The sequence below is a fragment of the Phascolarctos cinereus genome, unplaced genomic scaffold, assembly GCF_003287225.1.
Source record: "Phascolarctos cinereus isolate Bilbo 61053 unplaced genomic scaffold, phaCin_HiC Scaffold_2;HRSCAF=192, whole genome shotgun sequence".
NCBI classification, from domain to species: Eukaryota; Metazoa; Chordata; class Mammalia; order Diprotodontia; family Phascolarctidae; genus Phascolarctos; species Phascolarctos cinereus.
This window is the reverse complement of record NW_027555625.1, coordinates 17,971,803-17,997,758: the sequence shown is the minus strand read 5'-3', so window position 1 is coordinate 17,997,758 and position 25,956 is coordinate 17,971,803. Positions and strand designations below refer to the sequence as shown.

Below are 25,956 nucleotides of genomic sequence, written 5' to 3'. Positions count from 1 at the left end.
GAAGCATTCACATTTGGAGTAAATGGGAAAGCTCTTATGCATTCATAGATATGCCAGCATTTCTGCTGACCCAAGGAATCTTTATGCCCAAGAACCCACATCATTGTTCTTTCTTATCCCCTTTCCCATTTAACCAGGCCCCATAAACTCTCTCCTTGCAGCCATGGTTTGGCCTCTTGTTTTTATTTTTTCCGCACAAGTTCACCTCACACTTTCAGAGGTCTATTTCAATGGTATATTAAGAGATCTTGTATATCTGAGCGTCATCCTTCTAGGGGCAGCCTTACCCACTTCACAACTTTATATTGGCTTCCATGAGAACCTCAAAATGATCCTACAAGCTAGGGAGGTTGTGTGTTGTTTTTTCTCATTTTGAAGATGAAGATACTGAGTCTCAGGGAGGTTCTGGAGTTCATCCAAAGCTGTACAGCACGTCTGTCAAAGAGCTGAGCTGAGAACCCAGGTCCGCAAGGCTTCCTTCAGCAATCTTTCCACAACACCATGTGTTGTTGTTGGCCAAGAGGACCATGGCCCCTGAACAGGTTTAGGAACTAGATACAGCAAATCAATAATGGGAAATACTTCCTCCCCAAGTTTATAGTCTTTCATTACTTACTCAAGGCAGAAATTTCTGAAATAAGGCAAACCAAAGGGGGATGTTTAAGACCATAGAAATGCCTACCAAGGTTAAATGACTATAAGTTAAAGATAGAGTGGAGAAAGGTAATTTGTAAGCTGGCATCCCCAAATCCTCCCTGCCCTGCAATGTACAATATCAATGGTCCCTTATTGTCTCCTTTTACTCATCTGTACAACAGCTACAATCAGAATAGAGATCAATAGAGACAGTAAGAGGTCAAGGTTTTGTCTTAGTTGATGACATGGAAAGGGGGAAGGTGCACTTCTTCCCAATGGTAAATGGTCTAGAGAAAACCATCCCCATGTATCTCACCTCAAGTGTGATCTCATATTGGCCTAATCTAGTAATGGAAAGGCCCTCAGAGGCCACCAAGTCTGCCTATGTCATCTCAGAAATTAGGGAACTGAGGCCCAGGGAGGTTAAGTGATTTGCACCAGGTTGAATTGGATTGGACTCATAGTGTAATTCTGTTTATTAACCAGTGAACAAGCTCTAAATGTACCCACTATGGAGAGCACTGCAAGGCATGTACTTTAGACATACTATCAAAAACTAAAGTCATAATCATGAAACTTAGAGTTGCAAGGGCCTTGGAGATCATCTACTCCTATCCCCATTTTCCAGAGAAGGAAACTGAGGCACAGAGAAGGAAAGTGATTTGTCCAAAAGCACAAAGACCAAGAGGAGGAGATCTGGGATTCAAACTCATGTCCTCTGATTCTAAACTCGTTCTACCATATGGGCTTACTCACATGCCACCATTTAGGGTAGCAACTTCAAGGACACAGAATGATCACCCCTCTTTAGACCAAATTCAGGTTAAGAGAGTATCTCATAGAAATATAGACAGGAGCCCTGATCCATTTATGCTATCCATTCCTGCATAATCCCACATCAGTGGATGGGATTAGATTAGATTATAAGCTTCTTGAGGGAAGGTATTATACATTGTATAACTTGAGGAAGTTCATTTAACCTGTCTGGGCCTGATTTTACTCTTCAGAAAAATTAGAGAGCTGGACTCAATTATTTTTAAGGTCCCTTTTAGCTTTGACATTCTGTGGTTTTGTGATTGATTTTTTTCCCACTGAATTGATTGGTTGGGGTAAAAATCAACCTAAAGAACAATTTGTCTTAACATCCTATAGATATATGTTCAGTGTTCATTTCCACCACTTGGCACATCCAAAGCCAACTTTCTAGCCTTAGTATTGTACTCCATTTTGGTAAGAGAGTACCGAAGAGAAGTATAAGGAAAACTTCAGTCACTGAAGTCCAACTATATCACTGCCTGCCACAATCAACACCAATGTGCAACTTCTCCTAGCTTCTGCTTCTTGGTAAGTGGTGTCCATGGGAAGTCATTCCAACACCATGTCTGTTGGGCACCACAAGAGAAAAGATTGCATCGCAAAAACCCAAAGTGAATTGGAATCATGCCCCAAGCCATAGGCTGTATTTATCTATGTCTTTCTTTAGTAACATAGCATTAAGGTAAAAGGTCATCTCCCCACTGAAATACATTTTATATTTACTTTTTTATTAAATAATTATGGCATGGCATGGAGTTAAATATTACAGAAGCTAATCAGGAGGGAATTCAATCGAGCAAACCCCGACCTGAGAATTTCGTCTTTGCTATACATAGAATGTCTTAATCCTCCACTGGGAGCCATTCGGGTTTACTTAAGGAGTTTAATAATACACATTTCAACTGCCACCGAATCTAAATCCCATTTGGATCAGCTTTGAAAAACTTTCATCAATACCTTGAGATTTCATAACAATTCTCCCGAGGCCCAGAATCTCGTGTGTCATGTCATCTTCAGATTGTGGGTCTGATTATTAGCTTACTTACATACCTTGGGTCTGGCCAATAGATAGAAACTATAAGAATTATATTTGGGTAGTTTTGTTTTTAACCACAACATTTTTTAACTAAAAATATCTAATGGGAACCATCATATCTATAGCTTGTGAAAAAAATCTGGGCTGGCCCATACCCAATATTAATTTTTTCAAAAAAGGAAAAATTGTACAATTTTTTGGCAATTGTTTCTCAAAGAGAGGCCATAAAAGCCTCTGCCATAGTGATGGACCTAGAATCAGGAGGACTAGATTTGGATCCTACTTCAAACATTATGTAGCCACATGATAGTTATGCAGCCCTTGGAGTCCTGTTTCCTCATCTGTGACATGGCGTTAATAATACTTGGACCACCTGTTCCACAAAGTTATTGTGAGGAGAATGTTTTGACAAATGAAAAGCTTTAAAGAAAAGTGGAAGGTTATTATGTTTAGAAGGGCTTTTGGCTGACTATACCGCCAGGCACTAGGGTCTGAGAAAATGCTTGCGTATCAAATTATGTCCATGGCACTTTACTTGTCTCAGCCTCAGTTGTATCATCTGTAAAAATGAAGGTACTAGACTAGACCACTTCAGCCCCTTTCACCTCAGGAAGATGGTGTGCCATTTTATGGCCCAAACTCCCCCCCCCATCATCTCACTAAATACACTTTTTGATCCTATGAATCAATTAATAAACTAGTTACTTGCTCTAGCCTGCTAGGGTACTCTGCCTCAGGTAACAGGGAAGTGAATATAGAATCAAGGAACACAGAAATTAGATAAAGAAAGGAATGTAGAGATCATAGCATCTTAGAGCTAGAAGAGACCAGAGCCCGCCTTATCCCAGAACCACCAAAATGTAGCTTTAGAAGCAACCTCAGTGGTCATCTTGTCTAATGAATTCACTCTACAGAAGATAAAACAGGCCCAGAGAGATGAGGTAATTGGCCCAAAGTCATACAATTAGGAAGTGGAAGAACTGGGGTCTTGACCCTGGTTCCCCAATACCAAACCTAGGACTCTTTCCTCAACAACATATTATATGTATATGTGGGTGGGTGTGTCTTAAGATACTGAGCCTTCATATTTTCTATAGCAAAAGGGTCAGAGGCAAGAATTTTACTTCCAAGAGCTTGAATGGGAAAAAAAATGTGAGGCCTCTCTAAGAGAACAAAACTCACTTCATTGCAGCTCCATTGAGGTTAGCGATGATACGTTTAGGGATTAATAAGTTTGCTTTAAATAGATTTGAGAGGAGAAAGAGGGAGAAGGGGGATAGGAGACACAGTTCACTGGCCAGTCTTCAACATGAAAGGAAGTGGGGTATTGTAAAAATGTGATGGGTTTATTGGCGGAGAGACAAGAGTCTGAATCCCAGCTAAGCTGTATGATCTTGGGGAAGTCATTCGTCTGCTCTTCAAGCCACCTATAAATGAGTTAGACTAGATGTTCTCTAATATCCCTTCCAGCTTCAAATCATAAATTTAGGGTTGGAAGGAACCTTAGAGACGTCAGGGTTGTTGTTCTCTAGAACAAATCCCAAAACTTGAAAGGTTTTAGAAATAAATGTATTTGGTCATTTGGCAGGGGAAAGAAGCATAGTCTAATCTCCTCATTTTACAGGTGAAGAAACTGAGTCTGAGAAAATGGAATGGTTTACCCAAGGTCACTTAGGTTACAAATAGCAGACCCTCAGACTCAAAATCCAATGTTTTCACCAATGTACTAAATGGTCATGGTGTGGGGCAAAGAGCAGAGGACTAGATGACTGGCCATCTAGGCTCTAGTCTCCCTTGGGTCAGGGACTATGTCTTTCTTAGACTGTATTTCTTTTCCAAGATGTAACACACTGTGGGGGACAAAGTAGGTGTTTAATAAATGTTTGTTGCATGAAGGGTCTTGATTCCCTCACTTATTTACTGTGTATATGACATGATTTACTGTGTACATAAGTCATTTAAATAATGTGAGCCTCAGTTCCCTCATGTGTAAAATATGGGAGTATACTTAGACAACCTCAATTTTTTCTATTTCTGCAGTTCTATGATCTTGTTTGGACCAGGACAAAATTAAAAGGAACTGCTATCCTTTCCCATTCCATTGGGGAAAAAATTCTATGGCATGATGTGAACTTTACAAATAATGACCAAGAGTGGGAGGTGACCACTAGCTTGTTGCCTGGACCATCATGACATTAGGCAATCTCTCCTGGAACAGATGAGGATGCCATTGGGTTTGAAATCTTCCATTTTTGATAAGATGTACATCTTCACCCTAATCCCAATGGGTATAATGGCAGGAAATATTTTTCTGATGGTTTGGGGGAGATTATATCTAAGCACTTTATTAAGAGGTGGTATCCATCTTGTGGACAGAGCAATGAGAATGTGAGTCAAACACCTGCAGGGCACGAAGTGAAAGATTAGATGAAAGCCTTTGATATTTAATTTTAAATGAAATATTAATTTAATATTTAATTACGCTTGAGGGTCAGGAAAGAGTGCAGTGGCAAGGCAGGGTGTTTGAAGAAGCCCTTAATATACACAGTTAAGGAGACAACTGTAAAAATTAAAGATAAATTTCAAGGGTAAATCTAAATGCCACCACGGAGCTATTCCACGTGTCCTCCCGCTCCCCATAATGTGTATTTAGGATATTAGAGCTGAGTACGCAGAGCTGTTAAGAAGCTGCCTGCCACTCTGGTAGAGGAGCCCTCCTCCTTTCCCCGTTCTGGGGCTGCCAGTAGGGCCATCTCAACTGAAATGATACATCTGAATTTCACATGGGGGGCCACTGGCAAACCCCAGGACAGCAAGAGGGCTGTTGCTTCCACCTGCTTCCAGTTTGAGGAGGGAACAATTGTCCTCAGGCTGCCTTTTGATGTTTGATTTGGGTGCTTTTAACTAAGAAACAGATTCATTTCTTAAATAGTTTTTTTTTTAATGCAGAGTAATTTTTTTTTAAAGAGAAAGAAAGAAGGGCATTAAATGGAAGTTGGATAATCTCTTTGCATTTTAGATTCAGCTCGTGTATAAAGTTTTTTAAAATCTACAGCAATTTCTGGTTTATAGATCACAATAGCAACCTTCGTTTCAATGCTTCAAAGTATTGCATTCTCACTGATGGGTACACTCTTTGCAAGTGTGCAGGCCACAGCCTATTTACCCATCTTATCCAGGGAAACTCTTGTCCATGTCCTCCCATAAGTCCAACCAATGCTCTGTGGCCCTTCTCTATATCCTTTCACATCCCATAGGTATCAGGCAGTCATATCTGTCCAACTGTTATACTAAATTCTCACTCCACTACTTCCCTGCCACACATTTCTTGAATATTACACCATTTTTTTTCTGTATAAGCCATCATTGGCAATATGTTGCAGTCTACTTCAACCCACCATATACCCCTCCACTACTCTCTGGGTCACTTGCCATTTTGATTCTTTGGGAAGAGTTGTTTAATGATTCATAGATGGAGAACATTATCAGAATCATAGAATTTCAAGGATACCTCTTCAATCTCTCCCTCCTCCAGATTCTTAGTAGTGGCATGAATGGTTGCCTGGCCTTTTCCTGAAGATATCCAATGAAAATAAATCGAGAGCCTCTTGTGATGGCCAAAATTTCACTTTTGGACAGCTCAAAGCTTCAACTATCTCTGAAATCCTGGAACAATTTAACACTCAATACCCCAAACCAAGCAGGAAAAAGACCAGCCCAGATAACCTCCAAAAGTGTACCAAGACCAACCATAAAGTAAGGTCTGAAGTCAAGAAGAAGACTGGAAGAATGGGGGATGGGGGAAAGCTACCATGAAAAACTATTGCAGTAGCAGAAACTCTCAAGACACAAACCTACAAGAAGAGAATGATTCCAAAATATCTACAAGCAAAGCCACAAAGAAAAACACAGCTTGGGCACAAGTTTGACTAAAATCCCTGAAAGAAATGAAACAAGAATTTTTAAAATATTTTTATAAATGAAATGAGGGCTCTAGAGGGAAAATTAGAAAAGAAATGAAAGCTATGGAAGAAAGAATTAGAAAGGGAATTAACAGATTGGCACAAAAGGTATAAAATGTTACCCAAGCCACAAATTCCTTCAAAATTAGTATGGACCAAATGGAAGTTAATGGCTCCATGATACAATATGAAATATTAAAACAAAATTTTAAAACTGAAAAAAATAAAAGAAAACATCATATGGCAAGACAACTGATGTAGAAAATCAATTAAGAGAAATAATTTAAGAATTATTGAACTATCTGAAAGCTATGACAAAAGAAGATCCTAGAAACATTTCAAAAGATATTAAAAGAAAACTGCCCAGATCTCTTAGAACCAGTGTGCAAAGCAGAAATAGAAACAATCTACCAATCACTCCTTAAAACTGCAAAATGAAAACACCCAGCAACATTACAACCAAAATCCAGAAGCTCCAGGTTAAAAAAAATCTACAAGTAACCAGAAAGAAAGCACTCTGAGTTCTGAGGATCCAGTCAGGATCACATAAAATTTAGCAGCCACTAAGCTTATAATCAAGAATAACATATCCAACAAAAGTGAGTATAATCTGAAAGGTTAGAAAATGAACCTTTTAATATGAGTGTTCTCAACTGGAAAAGAGTATGGCAGAAACTAGGCATAGACCAAAATCTCACACCATATACCAAAATAAAGTCAAAAAGGGTTCATGATTTAGATATAAAAGCTGATGCTACAAGCAAACTTGGAGAGCAAGGAATCGTTTACCTATCAGATCTAAGGAGAATAGCAGAATTCATGACCAAACAGGAGATAGAGAACATTACGAAAAGCAAAATGGATAATTTCGATTACATTAAATTGAAATTTTTTTTTTCACAAAGCCAATGCTACTAAGATTGGAAGGAAGGTAGAAAATTGGGAAAGAATTTTTACAACCAATCTCTCCGATAAGGGCCTCATTTCTAAAATATATAGAGAATCAAGACAAATTTATAAGACCACAAGCCATTCCCCAATTGAGAAATGGTCAAAGGATATGAACAGACAGTTCTCAGATGAAGAAATTAAAGCCATCTATAGTCATATGAAAAAATACTCTAAATAACTATTGATTAGAGAAATGCAAATCAAAGAAGCTCTGAGGTACCACATCACACCTATCAGATTGGCCAACATGACAAAACAGGAAAATGATAAATGTGGGAGAAGATGTGGGAAAATTGGAACACTAATGCATTGTTGGTGGAGTTGTGAAATGATCCAACCATTTTGGAGAACAATTTGGAACTATGCCCAAAGGGCTATGAAAATGTGCATGCCCTTTGACCCAGCAATAGCACTTCTAGGGCTATATCCCAATAAGATCATACAAATGGGAAAAGGACCCACATGTACAAAAATATTCATAGCAGCTCTTTTTGCGGTGGCAAAAAATTGGAAATTGAGAGGATGCCCATCCACTGGGGAATGGCTGAGCAAGTTGTGGTATATGAATGTAATGGAATACTATTGTGCTGTAAGAAATGATGAACAGGCTGACTTCAGAAAAACCTTGAAAGACTTGTCCGGTCTGATGCTGAGTGAAGTGAGCAGAGCCAGGAGGACTTTGTACACAATAACAGCCATGTTATGTGATGACTAATATTGATAAACTTAACCCTTCGCAGCAATACAAGGATCTAAGACATCTCCAGAGGCCTCATGATGGAAAATGCTATCCGCATCCAAAGAAAGAACTATGGAAGTTGAATTGCTATCTTTTTTTCTCTTCTGTTGAGTTTTGCTTCCTCTTTCTGATGGCTCCTCCTATTGGTTTTAATTTTTACTTACTTTCAGCATTAAATCTATGAACCTATGAGCTAATATAGGCAACACTAGGTAGTGGATAGAGATCTGGTCTCAAAGTCAGGAAGTCTTGGGTCTACATCTTGCCTCTAATATGTAGAAGCTGTGAGACTGGCCACATCATTTAAGCAGGAATTTCCCTATGACAATGAAATCCCAAGTCTCAGCTTTCTCAATATGATACTAAGGAGATTGCTCTGGCTCTTGCCCAAGTCTCCATTTTCCTCAGCTCACAGAAGTAGGGGAGACTTTTTAAGTTGGGGGGAATGGAATTTTAGTATCCATAAGCCTGGGGTAAGGGAGTGAATAATAATAAGCCAATCACTTTCTCCAGTGACAGCCAGAGGCATCCTATCAAATGACGGTGTGAGAAAAAAGCAGCCCTGTGATTATCATGAGTGGGAAGAAAACATGTCATTTTCAGAGGTGGGGTGTTGCCCCTCTAGCCCTCGGCATCGGCAACAGCAGCCACCTCAGGGAGCTGATTACTCCAGTTTGGCTAATTGCAGCAGGTGAAGCTAAAATTAATGGCTAGGGCTCATTATGGTGGCACCTCTCAGCACAGAAACTGTCGGTGTTGGGGGCACACAGGGCGAGACTGATTTTCCCCAACTAACTCCGATGAAACTTCTTTCCAAAAGGACTCCTTCTGATGGATGAAGACTCCTCTGAGACTCCAGGCTACCTCCCCCTCCCCCCAAATCTGATCAGTGGTCCTCCCAACAGTTCCATGAAGGGCCCTAAAAACAAAAAAGCCAGGTTTTAGGTTTCTTCTTCTCTCTTAGGTCAGAATTATTTTTCTTTTTTTCAAGCACACTAGAGAAAAAAATTGGATTTTGAGTCAGAGGGACTGGGTTTGAATCTGGCTCTTTAACTTGCTTAGCTATGTGAACTTAGGCAAAGGCCCTTAGGGCCTCAGGGTCTACTGTAAAATAAGCGGGGCAGACATGATGACCTCTAATGTGACTTCAAGCTCAGAATCTATGACTTTATGCTCCTATGAACTGCTTTGTGCCTCAGTTTCCCCATCTGTAAAATAAGAGCTAGACAACCTCTAAGATCTCATCTAGATCTAGACTTTTGGTGCTATGAACCCCTCCCTGTCTCCATTTCTGAATCTGTACCACTAGGTTGCCTCAATAATCCCTAAATTATCTTCTAACTCTGATCCTATGATCAGAGTTTCCATGGTTTGTCACAGAACCTCAGAGTTTTAAGGCTCACAGGTTTAGAGGCAGATGAGGCCTTTGAGGCAAACCTAGAGTCCAAAACCCTCATTTTACAGCTGAGAAAACTGAGACGTGGGGAGGTCCATAGTGTAAGGATGGGGTCAAAACCACCCTGCCCCATTGTAGCCTTGATACCTTAACTTGGTGGGAACACATCTTAATCAATTAATCACTCACAGACCTTAGACTAAGTGCTAAAAGGCCTTTTGAACTGGAATTGTGTTTGGATAGATGGAGGAAACTTGGCCATACCCCAGGGATCGTCTATAAATTCTCAAAAAAGTTGAGAAAGGGAAGGAATTCCAGAAACCGGAGCAAGTGTGGCTTTCCAGCACACGGCTGAGGAGAAACCACCAGAGTGGGGGGAAGAGGAGAGGGAGGCCTCAATTTTGGCCTTGGCCAAGTATCCTCTCCCCCATTCCCTTTTCCCCAATTTTTTTTTTTTTGGCCAGAGAAGGCCCTCATGAACCTCAAAGGGTCCAGAAGGTTTTAGATTTTTTATTTTCCCATCAGAATCCTATGGGTGTCCCTGGATCAGCTAGCAGCAATGTCTGCATTGTAAGCTAAGGACAGACCTGACACAGATTCACTCTGCTTATGGGGAACTTTTCGATCACTCCATGAATGGGAGAAAAGGATTTTCAGAGACTAGGACCTGTGAGTTACTCCTTTGTCACAGGTGTCCTCTACACTTGGGCCCCTTTACCACGGGCTCTCTATGTATTTGTGGGAGAATGTGTCGCAGAGATTTTATGGTATGCTTGAGGGGATTAGCTATCTCTACTCTACCACCTTAGTAAATACCTCCCTTTCTAAAAGCTATGTAAGGCTAAATGATGATATTAATATCCTCGACTAGAATCCCACTAGCCAAGATCTGGGTCTATGAGATTCATCTGTAGGAATGGGAGTCAGGATAAGGATCATCAGAGCTTATGGGGGCCCCAAAGTATCACAGACTCATAGGCTAGCAATTTGAAAGGACCTTAAAGGCCATCTAGGTCAACCCCCTCATTTAACTGGTAAGAAAACCGAATAAGAGAAGGGATAGGCTTTGATCACAAGCTCTCTGACTCCAAATCTAGCATTTACTGGTCAGTCAACAAATGTTTATTAACTGCTGACTTAGGCACTAAGTTCTGAGGATGCAAAGAAAGGCAAAAAAAAATTTCTTTCCACTGGATTAGTACCTTAAGTGACCATCTAATCCAACCCATAGCTGAAGAATCCCCTCTTCCACAGCTCTGGCAAGGGCTCATTAAGCTTTGGCTCCAGGCCCTCCAATGAGGGAGAGTCAACAGCAGGCCATCCCATTTTGGACAGCTCTAATGGGTAAGCAGTTTTTCCTGGCCTCAGGCGAAAATCTATCTCTGCAATTCCTACCTCAGTTTTTTCATGAGGCTTCCAGTCTTTCCACCATCTTGGTTAACTCTCTCATGGTCAGACTTGGTTGGACACAGTAAGTCTTTCTCCCACACGAGACGCTGATATTGAGAGAGGGGCAGGAACCTCAGTCAGAGAATACTGAGGGCTCATAAAATCTATCCCTGAAGAGGCACTGATCAGGGACTTGTGAGATTCTTTACATAATAAGGAATCTGAGCACTCAAAATGGCCATGTTTGGGGCTTCTATCAGTGCCAGAGGCAGGATTCAAACCCAAGTCTTTCCCGACACCACAGCCAACCCTCTCTCCACTGCACCCCACTGCTCCCCTCACATTGTTCCCAGTCCCCTCCTGATTCTTCTCATTTTACTGCAGGACTCTCGGATACAGTACATTTGAGCCCTAGTCTGACTTAGGACAGCAGAAAGTTTCTACAGAAGTCCTGCTCTCAGGAAGCCAGTCGAGCTGGAAAGATAAGAGCCCTTTGTCCACTGGCTCTGCAGGAGAAGAGGCCAGGGTATGACAGACCAGCATGGGAGAGGGCTCAGGTCTGACACCGGAAACAGCCCTTCCAGACGTTTCCAGGGAACATTCCATCTCATTCCATGTCCAGCCACTGGACTCAGCTTCCCTACTGGGTTACCAATTAGTTCTCCTTGTCAAGTGGCAGTTTTCTCAGTGGGAAGGGGCTCAAGACCACCAATTCACTTCCCATGGGCCCTGGAACCATTCCCAGATGGTTTCCGTTTCCCAGCTCCACTAAACTGGGTTACATTTGATCCAGCAACCTCGAGGTGAAAAGTCTCTGGCTAGTGTTACTGGGCTCCAGAGCTGTCCTGATGCTCCTCCCTAGGTGGCTTTGGTTTTGCGTTTTGCTTGCCTCTGGTGGCCTCTGGAAGAGAGCTTGGGTTCTCTGAAGATTGCGCTTCTGGAAGAGAGCTTGGGTTTCCCTCTTGCTCTTTCATTCCTGTCCTTCCCCACCACCACCACCCACCCACACCATCCACCACCACCACTACCCCCAACACCTACACTGGATCTATCATAAGCTAAATGGATTTGGCGCCAGAAAATGGCCTTCCTGCCAGAAACATCTTTCTCCAAATAACTGCCTTTTCAGAATCAGGTTCAACAGACACCAACATTACTTCCAATTCTAAAATCCCATGATTCTGTCTTCTAAGAGTCTTGGACTAGAGGAGGTTACCGCTAAAAATCTGTTACATTATGGTTTTTATTATAGTGATGTAGAACGGTAGCGGTAATGATGTTGATAGTGAAGAGAATGCTTAAGCACATTGTGCCTCTACAGATTAGCCAAGGCAGTACTAGATCATGAAAAAAGGATTTCATTTGACTAGGGGTGGGGGGCAAGCAGTGTAAAAACAATCAGGCTCAAGACCCAGCTAGGACCTACGTTTGGTTTTGTGGCCCTTAGCAACAGGGACGGAACCTGTGATTTCATTGGTATGTGGAACTCTCAGGCAAGAAAACTCTGTACCATTTCAGGTCAGTACCTTCTCTGCCATTCCTAGCCTTACAGAGTTATTGTTTCCCCAGCACAGAGTTGGGGGAAGGAGTAAGAAAAAAAGTACACTCCCCAGGAACACATGAATGGACCCTGCTGGAGGTGTAGGGGAGGGATTTGGGGCTAAGGGAGATTAATGTATGACTCCCACCCTACATTAATCTCCCTTAGTGCCGCCTGACCTCTGAGCGGTGATCCATTCATGTATTCTTGGGGAATCTGTGCTTTTCTTCTCACCCTCCCCCCAACTCTGCATTGGGGAAACAGCTGTGGAGAGGGAGGGCAGCTGGTAATCAGCCATACTGTGGATCCATGAGAAATTCACGTTATTTAATGTCCAGGACATAGTAGGGATAAGAGAGTAGGGAACATAGCAGGGATAAGATTAGGGACGAATCAAGCCTCCAACTGTTCTGCAACTTAGAATCCTGCATGGAGAGTTTTAAATGACCCTCCTAGGGTCACACAGTCAGTATGAGCCAGAGGTGTGACTGAAAACCAGGGCCATCCTGGCTCTAATGCCAGCACTTTGCTAAAATCAAGATGTTTTTGCATTGATGATTGAAGGAATGAACAAATGAATGAGTGAATATACCGGCAGCTATTCATCCAAAACAGTTTCCTCTCTTTCAAATTAGTCCCCCTGGGAGACCACGCACTTAACCATTTAGGGGTAGAGTGCTTGCATCAGGAGGACCTGAGTTGAGTCTTATTCAGAAACTTACAAACTCTGTGACTCTAGGCAAGTTATTTGCCCTTCCGCACCTTAGTTTCCTCATCTGTAAAACAGGGATAAGAATAGCACCTACCTCTCAGGGTCATGGTGAGAATCAAATGAGTTAAGGTAAGTAAAGAACTCTGCCAAGCTTAACACAATATATAACCCCGAATTCTTGTTGTTGTTACTTTTTCTGACAATGTTCAAAATGTCACTGACACTAAGCTCTCTCTTGGAATCACCTTCAGGGCCCATTTATGAGCCACAAAGCTGTCTTGTTATTTTATCACCACTCCTAAATATCGCTGTCACCTCTTCGCATCTTAAAAACGTGAGGAGCCAAACATTAGCTGTAACACGACCGTGGCTACACAGACCTTTTCCTAGACCTGCATCTCCACTCAAACACAGGTCATGTCCAAGAATGTTGAGTCAGATATTAAAGCCATATGGAAGGTTTCCTAGACTGTCTGTGTCTATTTCATGGAATCATAAAATTTTTAAAGCTGGAAGAGGCCTTTGAGATCTCCCCCTCCCCCCAACCACCACCACCATTTAACAGATAAAGAAGCTGTGTCCCAGGGAAGGAAGTGACTTACCCATGATCACACAGCTAATTAGTGGCAGAGCCTAGAGACTTAGGACTATTCAATCTAATGCAAAAGTTTTAAGTGCTTATTACGGCCAATATCCCCTGATTCCACACACATTCACATTCTTTCTACTATATTCCCGACTACATTTTTTCCTTTCAATTCAGTCCAACCCAGCCAGCATTTATTAAGCACCTACTCTGTGCCAGGCACTGTGCTAGGCAATGGAGGACATAGATACAAAAATTCAACATACCCAGTCTTTGGAAGCTTTTGTTCTACACTAGAGGAAAACAGCATATACATTCACATTTGTAAATCAATAAGCTGGCATTTGACTCCGAATACAAAAGACAAAAACATCCTGCTTTAAGTAACCACTGGACGCTGATGGGTTGGAAAGGAGAAAAGAATAAATGTATTCAGGACGGTGCAATATCTCCAAAAAAAAAGTATCATGAGCCTGATACATTGTCCAGCTTGTAAAATTCTGCCCTTTTATCTCTATTTTTTTTCTTTTTCTTTCATTTCAAAGGGTAGCTCTGCACCTAATCTCCCTGCCTCCAATGACCCTCCTCCTCCAATACAGCCTCTGCACCACTCCATAATTTTCATGGCACTCCCTTTTCCAGAAGCCACCAAAGCCACCCTGTGTTGAAGACACAGATTCTGGGCCTTGGTTTCCACATCTTTAAAATGAAGGGATTGAATCAAATGATTTCTAAAGTCTCTTCCACCTCTACACTAGTCCCTTCCCTCCATGATCTGGGTCTGTCCTACTGATCTACCTAACAAAATTCCCACAGCCTTTCTTCCCCACACATACTTCCTATGTCCACCATGCTTTCTTACTGGAACACACATGACTGACCCTTTCTAGGATTCTTATGACGTGTTATTCACAGAGAGCTGGCAGCAGGGACCTCAGTGGACGTTTAGTCCAACCAATACACAAAATATAGTGTACCCAACAAATGTTCATCCAGCCTATTCTGGAAGATTTCCAGGTAGAAGGCTGAACATGCCACCTCCTAAGACAACATATGTTCAGCATCATAGACTCTATGGGCCAGTCCTTTTGCCTGTTGTATTGTTCATCACTCACAGAGCTCTCTTTCCATTACCTTGCCTTTGCTTTGGCTGTTCTCTACACTGGAATGCAATCCTCTCTCACTTCTGCCTCATAGAGTCCCTAGTTTTCCTCAGTCCTCAGCCCAAGCACCGCCTTCTTCTACTTACTGCTCCCCCATCATCTTACACATACCTCTCTATGTACTCGTTGCCTCCCCCAAGAGAACATACGCTCCATGAGAGCAGGCTTTTGTTTTTGTCATTGTATCCCTAGAGCTCAGCACAGTGTCTGGCATACAGTAAGTGATTAATAAATCCTGGTCCAGGGGTTGATTAATAACTCTGTTCATTTTGTTTTTCTCTTCTCGGACCCTAAAAGCTTAAGGTACTCAACAAACATTTGAGTTACTGGTTTGTAATCGTAACCATCCCCCAAACTGGCTATGGTATCATCCCCTACAGAGTTGGATTCCGTATAAGACAAGTCCAACGTGAGCACCCCTCCAACACGGCGGCTTACAGGATGATAGATTCTCAAAGTTGGAGGAGACCTCAGCGGCCAGGTAGCTCTGTCCATACCCGGCAGGAATCCTCTTCAAAACAGATCTATTTCACAGACAAACTCTCGAGGTTGGAAGGTCCTTCAGAAGCCATCAAGTCCACAATCTCATGAAGAAGACTGGCCCATCCAACACCCCCAACAGTGACACAGTCGGCCTCTGCCTGCAGCCCTCCAGGGAGGACGCGAGGATTCCTTTGACCTGATGGGTTGGGTTAGATGGTTGGGCCGAGGTCTTTTCCATTCTGTGCTGGTGTTGCTACATGACTACAAGACCAAGGTCTTCCTACATGACGGTGTGCCCAGATGAACAAACCCAAAGAACAAAGAAGTGGTGATTTCTCCTGAACCTTACACAATATGTCCATTTTTGTATCCAGTACCTAGCACAGGGTGTTGGTCCTACCATCATAGGATCATCATAGATCTAAAATCAAAATGGCCCTCAGAGACCATCTAACCCAATCCCCTCATTTTTATAGATGAGGAAAAGGCAGCCCACGGAAAGGAAGGACTTTGCCCAAGGTCACACAGGTTGTAAGGGTCAGTGATTGGATTTGAATCCAGATCCCCTGACTCAAGAGCCAGGGTTCTTTCTACTATAGCAGATGCTTGATAAAGATTTGTTGAAATGAACTGGCCTACATTGGAACTGAGATTTGGGAAGTGTCATGGTCAGGTCAAGAAGCATCTGGGTTTAAGTCTTGCCTCTGACTCATCCTGACTGTGTCACCTTAGAAAGTCGCTTAACCCCTTGGGGCTGCTTTCAACTAAGAAGGCAAGTGTTTGATCTGCGTTGATAAAGCAGACTTCATCACTGGGTGTGCTCTCTACTAGCAAAATCACAGGGCTGGATGAAAAGGAAGACAATCTCTCATCTAGGTCAAGATTTGGCACTCTAGCAGAAAGATCTAGCAATAATCACAGCAGGTAGAAGGGCTGACATTCACATAGTGCTTCATGGTTTTCAAAACCCTAGACAGATATTCGTTCACTTGGGCTTCGGAGGTATGATTATCCCCATTTTACAGATGACTTAAAAATGCAAGAGGGCAGAGAGAAGGTCTCATTAAGAAGAAGAGCAAAGAACCCTTGGAATCATCTGAGCTCTTACCTGTGTAAATGAACCTTCCTGGGGCACCTTTGCAGAACTGTTTAGACTTATATGATAATGTCACTTCCACCACTCCAGGGATGTGCCGAGGGGGAGTCTGGACTCTGATGGCATGAGGTGTTATGAGCTGGAGAGGAAACAAGTGAGAAAAAATAATGGGGAGAGAAGGAGAACAAGCCACACTAACCTTCCCTGTCCTCTAGCCACAAGGTTTGGGGAGCCGTAATTAGCCATTTAAACACCTGGAGCAAAAAGCAAACATTGTCCCTGGGCAGGCTTTAGGAAAAATGTCATCCAAGGGCAGGGTCTGTCTGATTGTGTTTGTCTGTTTGTATCCCCAGTGCATAGCACAGTGCCTGGCACATAGTAGGCACTTAATAAATATTTATTGAATTGCATGAAAGAATAAAATCAACTTGGAAAACAAATGCAGCTAAGCAGGGTGGGGAGGGAGGGAAGAGGTCACCACGAGATCAATTGTTCTTGCTTACTAAAGTCCTAGGCTCACTATTTTTTCTCAGCTGCTGAAGTACAAGGATAGTCAGTGCCTGGTAAATTATAGTAGCCTGGGAGCATGGCCCTGGACGCCCTGCCCTCATGAAGGTTCTTCGAATTTTCATAAACGTTTTCTGAACACATTATGCCCATTCTTACCTTCATGCCTCAGCTCACTTCATTTGCCCTATCTTTAATGTCTGCTTCTTTCTTCTCTGATTTCCTCAATCTTCCCCTTCTCTCATTGCCCAGTTCAATTCCTACCCGTCTGATGGCTTTCCCAGCTATTCCAGTCTACAGCCATCTTTCTGTTCCTGGAATGTCACAGGGTGTAGGTGTAGTTATAGACTCATTCAGATCCTGTCTTGAGCGCTCACCACCTACATGAGCTTGAGCAAACCACTGAACCCCAGTTTCTTCCAGAAGTCAATTTCCTCATCTGTAAAATACGGGCTAGATGATCTCTAAGGCCACTGTGATCTCTGGATCTCTTTGGGTCCCTGGCTCTGGCATAATGTCTAGAATCGTTGGTGCTTAATCAGTGCTTCTTGATTAATTAATTGCTTGATTCTTGCTGTCTTTATCACTTATTTGGCACTTAAGAGAAGCTAACCCATTGGTGTCGTTAATCTTTTTTGCACCCTTTTGCCTTCCTTCACTACGGGATTATATCTGTCTGCATCCTCAATTCCTAATGTGGCGCCTTACATGAAGGAGACTGCTCAACATGATCTGGATGACTGGGACCAAGCTCTTGAACTGATCAAGACTGGATGAAGAGATTGACTTTGCCTACCTCACTCCACACGAGCATGGTCCCAAATACAACTTGGAGTCCATCAAAGAAATTGTCCCCGATGATGATCACCATGGCCCCGCCGGTGGTCCAACCTTCACTCGGGCTGATAGCTTTAATGCAGGGTGTAGCTATGGAGACAGAACCAGAAATTAGACTTGTTCCTTCTGCTCTTCTCAGTCAGGACCTCTACGGTGGATTCTTCATGGTGTTTGTCTTCTAGAGCTGAAGAATTCCCAAGCAATGCCTTCTTGCCCACACTAATTGGCTACTAGTTTGCTCCAAGTCATTATAATCTAACAAGGCAATGTGGCATAAAGGAAAGACTGATGGATTTAGCAGCTAAACCATGCAATGTTTGGTTAGGATGCTGGAGTTGGAGTCAGGAGATCCTGAGTTCAAATCCTGCCTTTAATACTTCCTGGCCATGTGACCTTGGGCAATTTATCATTGAATTGTTATCAGCCTCAGTTTCCTCATCTGTAAAAGGGGAATAACAATAGCACCTACCTCGTAGGTTTGGTGTATGGTTCAAATGAGATAATATATTTAAAGTGCTTTGAAAACCCTAAAGAGCTACATAAATGTTACTTATTATCATTAATGATATTACCATTGTTATCATTATAAGTGGACTTGGATTCAAACCCAGGCTCTTCTACTTACTTTCTGTGGGATTTTGGACACATCACTTAATCTCTCTGAGTCTCAGTTTATTCATCTGTAAAATGGGGGGAGGGTTGGACTAATTGATCTCCAAACTCTCTTCCAGCTCTAAATCTATGAATCTATGATGAAACTGACCACACTGCAAGGAAAGGTCAAATGAGGGAAGCCAGAGCCCCGCCATCTTCTACCTTGGTCGGACCACATCTAGACCATTGGGTTCATTTTGGGATCTGTTTGGAGAAGGACAGGAAAACCTGGATTACCTTCGGGAGAGGATGGCCAGAATGTGAAGGGACTCAGTGATAGCATATGAAGAAATGGTTGAAGAAACTGCGGATGTTATACACGGCAAAGAAAATTTGTCAAGGGGAACATGTGAGATACTGCTGTACGGTGGGAAAGGTGCTATTTGGGAAGTCTGAGGATCTGGGTTCAAATCCTAGCTCTGCTATTTACTATCTGTGTGATCTTGGGTAAGTAACTTCACTTCTAAGGACCTCGGTTTCCTCATCTGTAACATGAGGGGATTGGACTAGATGGGGAATGGACTAGACCTAATCCAGGGTCCTCTAGCCAATTTGGGCCTCAGTTTCCTTGCTGTTGCTTGAATACAACATTCTATATCCCATCTCAGAGCATTTATTTTCACAGGGTGCCCCCATGCTTGGAACCTTCTCCCTCCTTATCTCCACCTCTTGGCTTCCTTCAAGTCTCAGAGAAACTCTTGCCCCCCATAGGAAGCCTTTTTTCAATTCTTTTCATGCTGGTACCTTCCTTCTATTGATGATCTCCAGTTGATTCTGTATAGAGTTGGTTTGTACATAGTTGTCCATACGTTGTCTCCTCCATTAGACCTTTTTAAGGTCAAGTACTATCTTTTGCTTTTCTTTGAATCCCCAGGGCTTAGCACTGTACAGGGCAAACACTGGGCGCTTAATAAGTGATTGTTAACTTGCAGAATTGGAGGGCTAAGCAAGCTACTCTGATCCTAAAGCATGATGGATAGTTTTGAAGGGCTATTATATGGAAGAGCAATGAGACTAACCCTAGCTGAAGTGTCCTCCAGCTCTGGGATGCTAAGATCTCAGGCCCACTTAGCCCCAGGGGACAGAACTGAAACCAAAGACAGGAAGATTTGGGATCACTGAAAGGAAAAATTTATGAATGATTGAGTTTGTCTTAATTGTTCATTTCACATTCAAATGACAATTAAAAGTGGTCATGACCTGTGCTGAAAGGTAGTGAGCTCTCATTTCTCAAGGTATGCAAACAGAGCCTGGATTATTATAACAGAAGAGATTCCAGCTTGAGACAAGGACTGGACTAGATGGACAGTGAAATGGAAAGGTGACTGATGGTAAAGTCAGAGTGGCTCCATTCAAGTCTTGTCTGGTTACGCTTTAGACAAATGCTTCCCCCTGTCTGGGCCTCAGTTTCCTCATCTGTAAAATGAACTGGTTGGACCAGATGAACTACACATTTTCTTCAAGCTCACGGATGTTATAATTCTATTTTCATTCAGAGTTTCTTAAAAACTCTGCTGTTGTTGTTAATGTATTTTTATAAGTTGATCACACTGGAAAAAAGTGTTAAATAAACACAAAAACCACACCCCAGCCTACCAGAGGGACGTGTTAAGATTTACAAGGCTGATTACTCTTCTAGAGAGGAAGGGGAAAAAAAGCACTCTATGCAAGACTGGAAATTTGTTTTTCAGACCCTATCAAGAGACAATTTCTAATCATTTTCCTAACTTTATGGGACGGATTGTGTTTTTATCCTCTTCCATGTGTTCAAGGCCTCTGGACTTTACATCCCATCAGGAGCCCAAGATGGATTCCAGGCCATAACTAAAGTCAATTCATCACTCCATTTCCAACGTTGACAGGGTCAAAGGTGGAGGAGAACTTTGGCAGGACTCCAAAAACACAACCCTACTTTGAGCAGCCAGTCAATCACATCCAATCAGTCAGGGGAAAACTGGATGGGTTCCGAGCTCAGAATACTGGGATTTTCTTCTCCCCTTTCAGAGACCGCTGGGGGAGAATTAACAGTGCTCCAAATTCTTTACTGATTCAATCATTTTCTTCCAGTTCATTAATTCTTCTTCAAGCTGATATAGGACACATTTTTTTTAAAAGGGTGGGGGGCAGAAAAATATCATAATGAAATAATAATCCAGCTTGGCCATTCCCTGAATACTCGAAATTCATCTCTTCTTACACTAGTGAGTGGGGTGGAGGTGGGAAGAAGAAGTGAGCTGGGGTTTACTGGAGTTTGTGAGTTATCGTAATCAATGTATTTCACTGGCTTTTTTTTTTTTGACAACTTGAAGCTTAGCAGTTGCAGATATTTTTAATTGCCTTAATGCAGTCTGAAAATCACCCCAAGCCAACCATGATTCCTCCTTGGCCAAGCAAACAAAAATCAATTAGTGTCAATTTCATCCTGCGCATTGTTATGTTTTGCCCACAATTTGTTTAAGAGAACAATTGACACCTCTTCATACAGGCCTGGCATGGAAATGTTTACCTAAGATGTCACATTTCTTAGTTTGCCTGAAAAGCCAGTCTAGCAAAAGAAAAAAGAAAGAAAAAAATAGGATGGAAGGAACGGTTAACTTTGCCATTTGACAGTGTGTGTGTGTGCGTGTGTATGTGTGTGTGTGATGGTGTTTGTTTTGTAGGAGAAAATCAGTATTACGAACTTTGTTTGTAAAACCACGTATAGCTTTGTGCAGGATTCCCACTACCTATGTGAAATCTGATTGAAGCAACCTGAGGCAAATTTCACTTTTCTAGCCAATTTCCACCTAGACAGTCTTACCTTCAGACGGGTCCAGCCTCCTTGCTCTCCGCCCATGCTTAGAATTGTTATGAACAAACATGTTGTCAGAAACAGCCAGCACATGTCCATCCACATTCACGGTTGTTGATAACACCACCTGCAAACATTAAAAAAAAAAAGATGTAGTGCTGACTTTCGTATGAAGTAATACACTAGGCGGAGTCCCATTTTGATTGAGCTGGTAGTAAAAGATGGAACCGAGGAAGGCAGAGGTTTGCATCCCACTTTAGATACTTAATGGCCATATGACTTTGGGTCAATTAGCAAACTTCTTTGATTTTCAGCCCTTATCTGTGAAATGGGGATAATCATACCAGTGGTACCTATCTACCTGGAAGGTTGAGAAGATCATATTGGCTATTATCTGTAAACAAGTGCCATATGATAATAATGCTCACAGCATGGAAATCAAGAAGATCTGAGTTCAAATCCAGCTTCAGACACTTATTAACTAGGTGACCCTGTGTAAGTCACTAAATCTATCTCTACTTTAATTTCTTCACCTGTAAAATGGGGGGGGAGGTGTTAATAATAATAGCACCTACTTCTCGGGTTGTTGTAAGAATCAAATGAGAACATGTATGTAAAGTGATTGGTAAACTTTAAAATGTTATGGAAATACAAGTTATTATTACTATTTTTGTTGTGTTAAATGGCATCTTATCCAATTGAATTAAGGTAAAATGAACTGAAATAAATTTCTTTGATTTGAATTGAATTATATAGCTCATCTCTCTTCGTGGGAATGCCAGATTTGAATATCAAGATATTTAGCGTCTGTCCTGAACAAAAGAGAAAAGGTGGGTATGCTAATGGTAATCAAATTTATTGACATGAATCAATCAATCAGTATTCACTGAGGTCCTGTAATGTGCTAAGCACTATGTGAGTCTAGATAGAGTCAAAAACAAGCATAAAAAGTACAAGATTTCAGACCTGTCTAAGGCAACAGTGGCTTTGTCTCAGGGCACTCAAATGTCCAGGGTACCAAGAGCCCTCTTAGTGAGTCCTTCGGCTCTTTAGAAGCTACTGAGCTTAGCACTTGGTCCCAAAAGTCTTAATGCAGTTTTAAACTTTGATAGTTTAAATAAATCTAATTGTTTTAAGCTTGAAGAGCTTAAGCCTACACTGAGACTTTGGGGACACTCTGTAGTATAAATATTATTAAGTATAAGAAGCTATCAGAGGGTGGGCTACTCCCATCTCATTTCTGTCCTCACCTTACTCCTCCAGCCCACAACAACTTCCCCCAGATGACATCTCAGTGTGTCTCTGTTTCCCTCCACAGAATGGTGCTTTGGGATCTCACACACATACGTACACACACCAATGAATTTTTCTTTAAAAAGTTGATTTGAGGGCATTTTTCAGGAGCACAAAAAAAAAGCTACTTATGATTCTGTCAGACATGGTCCCTACCTTCAAGAGCATATTATCCACTCAGGGAATGAAAAATAAGTTAGATAAAACCATTAGAAATAATACAAGGCTGTTGATAATTACATACTAAACTAGAATAGGGAAGGAGCTCAGCAGATGAAGATCAATGAGATTCCTTCACCCCACCCCCACCCCTACCTCCACAATAGTCAAGAAAGGTGAAAAATTACTGAATGGAATCTCTGGGGTGGCAGAACTAGGAAGCAGGAATATCTCAGGCACAAGCTCACTTCCCGGTTTTAGAATCAATATAAAATTACTCTGCATCTTAAAATTATAAAAACAGGAGTCATGGCAAAGAAGGAAGATCTGATAGGAATAGTTGAGCACATACTCAGGCGACAGATATACAGGAACTAGTTGGCCAAAGTGGGTTAAGATTACGTAGACTTGTACCCTTGTGGTCCCTCCCTACCTCTGTAGGCTACACCTTGCTGGAATGTTCCCATGCCTTCTCTTCCCAATCTGTGGAGTGAGGGCAGTCACCCAGGACCCTAAGATCAAAATGTCAAGTGGGACCTTCAATATCACCCAGCCCAGTTTTCTCACTTTATAGATGAGGAAACTGAGCCCCAAAGAGAGGAAATACCAGGTTACATGGTAGGAAGTGCTAGGATTCAAAACCGGGTGCTTTGATTCAAAATCCCACTCTCCCTGTCCCAAAACAGTCTCCTCCCTTTTCTACCTTCCAGAAGCTGGTATCTGTTTTTAAAATGTTGCTCATGAGCACCCAAAGCTCAGAGGTTCAGAAAATGTTTTGCTCCCCTTCACCATGCCCATTACTGATGCAGCCTGGACCACAGAAATGGTAGAGTAAAATAAGAAGCTTTTCCTATTCCCAATCCAGGCTGCATGATTAGTATGGTGACTCTACCACCACTGCTTCTCTTTCTAAAGGCTCACCAATACACATTGGAGAATTCTGCCAGCAATCCCAAGCGAGCTCACTGGCCTATGTTCTGCCTATGTTCTCTACTCTCTTCCCTTTGAAAACTGAACAACACTTTTCCTTTCCAAATCCTACAGTACCTCTTCCATTTTCCAAGATCTTTCAAATACCACTACCAGAGGCCCAGCCTGCACACTGGCCATTTCTTTCAAAACCAAAGGTATCATTCATTTGGGCCAGGTACTATCTTACTGTCTCTTCCTTCCTCACACTGGCTATCAACTCTCTTTTAGTCAATCTTTCTTGTCCTTTCAGCTCAAACCCCACATTCTACAGGAACCCTTGCCTGGTTCCCCCAACTGCTAGTGCCTTCCCTTTTAATCAATCAATCAATTAATACATATTTTAGGAGTACCTCCAATTTATGGGATAGAGAGAGGTAGAGATAGAAATGGGTATATCTAGATAGATGGAAAGAAAGAGTTGGAGATAAAAATAGAGATAGATAGATAGATAGATAGATAGATAGATAGATAGATAGAGAGAGAGAGAGATCTTATAGGTACCTAATTATTCCCATGTTCTTCCCTTAGACTGTAAGCTACTTGGGGGCAGGAACTATTTTTGCCATTCTTTGCATCCCTAGATCTTAACACAGTGCCTGGCACATAGGAGGCACTTAATAAATATTTGCTGACTGACTGACTGACTTTCTAAACTAAAGTTCATTCTCCTGGGCAGAGAAAAAGAAGCAAATTAAGAGCTGAGACACTCTGCCTTCTCTCTCCATCATCCATTATCAATGTCCCATTTACCCCAAATAGCAGTGCTCTCTCTTCATGGAGCACTAGCCCTGATTAGTGAACAAACAGCCATTTGAAAATTGTTTCTCCATGTTTTGAGCCCCCAGTTGTGAGGACTCTGCCAATGTAACCAGGTCATTAAAAGCCTAAGACATAAGAACTAATTCAGAGGGAAACCTTTGCCATTTATATATTGCCCAGCCCTACAAGCTAGGCTTGAGTTTAGAGTTGCACCGATCAGTTCAGGTCTGTTTCCAATTGCTCTCCCGTGAACATGTCCGTGTCTGGCGAAAATCCTCTCCCCAAATTTAATATCACAAGGGTGGTGGCCACGAAGGCATGAACATTCATAGTCTAGCAGCGCACAATGTTATCAGGATGGGGCTCAGCAGAGTACAAGCCCTCATTATAGCCAAAAGGGAAACCGTGCTTCCAAACCAGACGGGAACTATCACATGAAGATAAATGCGAAGGCTGAAAGTGATCAGCACTGTACATTTTTACCCTCAGAGTATAATAGCTATGTATGTTTTAATGAGAGGGCAGAGGAGAAGGGAAAAGAGATGAAAACAAGTCATTATTGCAAATAGCTGGGGGGGGGTGAATTTTCAAAGATGTGACTGTCTCGTTCCAAGAACCCCCCTTCCCCGATGAGGGAAAAAAAATGAGTGGGGATTTCAGGTTTTAATCGTTGATAAACTGTGCTGGGCTCACTTAGGAGAGACCTTGCCCCATCCAACGAGGATTACGTGGATATTAAGAATGCCCTTACTGAGCCCTCTCTAATTCATTCCCCAAGGTTCCTGTTAGAGTCATCTTCGACGTCTGCCTTGCTCCTGCACTCTTGCCACCGAAGGTGGTGGGTTCCAGGTGCCAATGGATTTCATCATCGTCCCTTTGGGTGGAGGCAGCCTCAGGTCCAAAGTGAGCGTTTTCCCACATGACACACCCCAGTGTTTCAGATGCACTTCATTATTTTCTATTAACAATGGAAATAAATTTTCATCTCTTGCTGGCTAGCTAAGGCCTGCTAGGTCAGTGAGGGAATTGACCTGAATTATTTCAGTGTCAGAAATATTTATGACAAGATTTTAAATTATATCCAAATGTAAATCATTATCTATATGTATATCACATATATTGTTATTTCATATGATAAATACAATCTATATGCCATATACACACACATATACACAGACTTAGATGATTAAGATTCCATTTTTTAACATTTTAAAATCTTGAAATATGAGTGCATTGACCATACATACTGGATTTTCCCAAACAGTCTTAATTTCAAATAATCTGTCTCATTGTTACCAAAAACAAAACAAAAAGAAACCTTTGTCCAACCCCGTGTCCTGATTTGGAATTGGAAAATACCTGGAATAGATGATAACTCACCAGTTAAACCCAAGTATGCACCATGGAAAAGATTTCATTTCTCAAATTCTGAATACAGAATTGAAAATATCCTAAGTAAAATATATATATATATATATA

General features: G+C 41.8%; 1 protein-coding gene across 1 annotated transcript in view; it reads right to left on the bottom strand.

Annotated features, from left to right (window-relative positions):
• The window catches only part of EBF2 (EBF transcription factor 2), a 258,468-nt gene that overhangs the window by 29,065 nt on the left and 203,447 nt on the right, over positions 1 to 25,956 (bottom strand). Inside the window, exons 8-10 of the mRNA XM_078149237.1 lie at positions 21,304 to 21,421; positions 17,809 to 17,939; positions 16,518 to 16,644 (exon numbers count right to left, since the gene is read on the bottom strand). Coding sequence (XP_078005363.1) covers positions 16,518 to 16,644; positions 17,809 to 17,939; positions 21,304 to 21,421 — 376 coding nt within the window. The remainder of the gene's footprint in view (positions 1 to 16,517; positions 16,645 to 17,808; positions 17,940 to 21,303; positions 21,422 to 25,956) is intronic.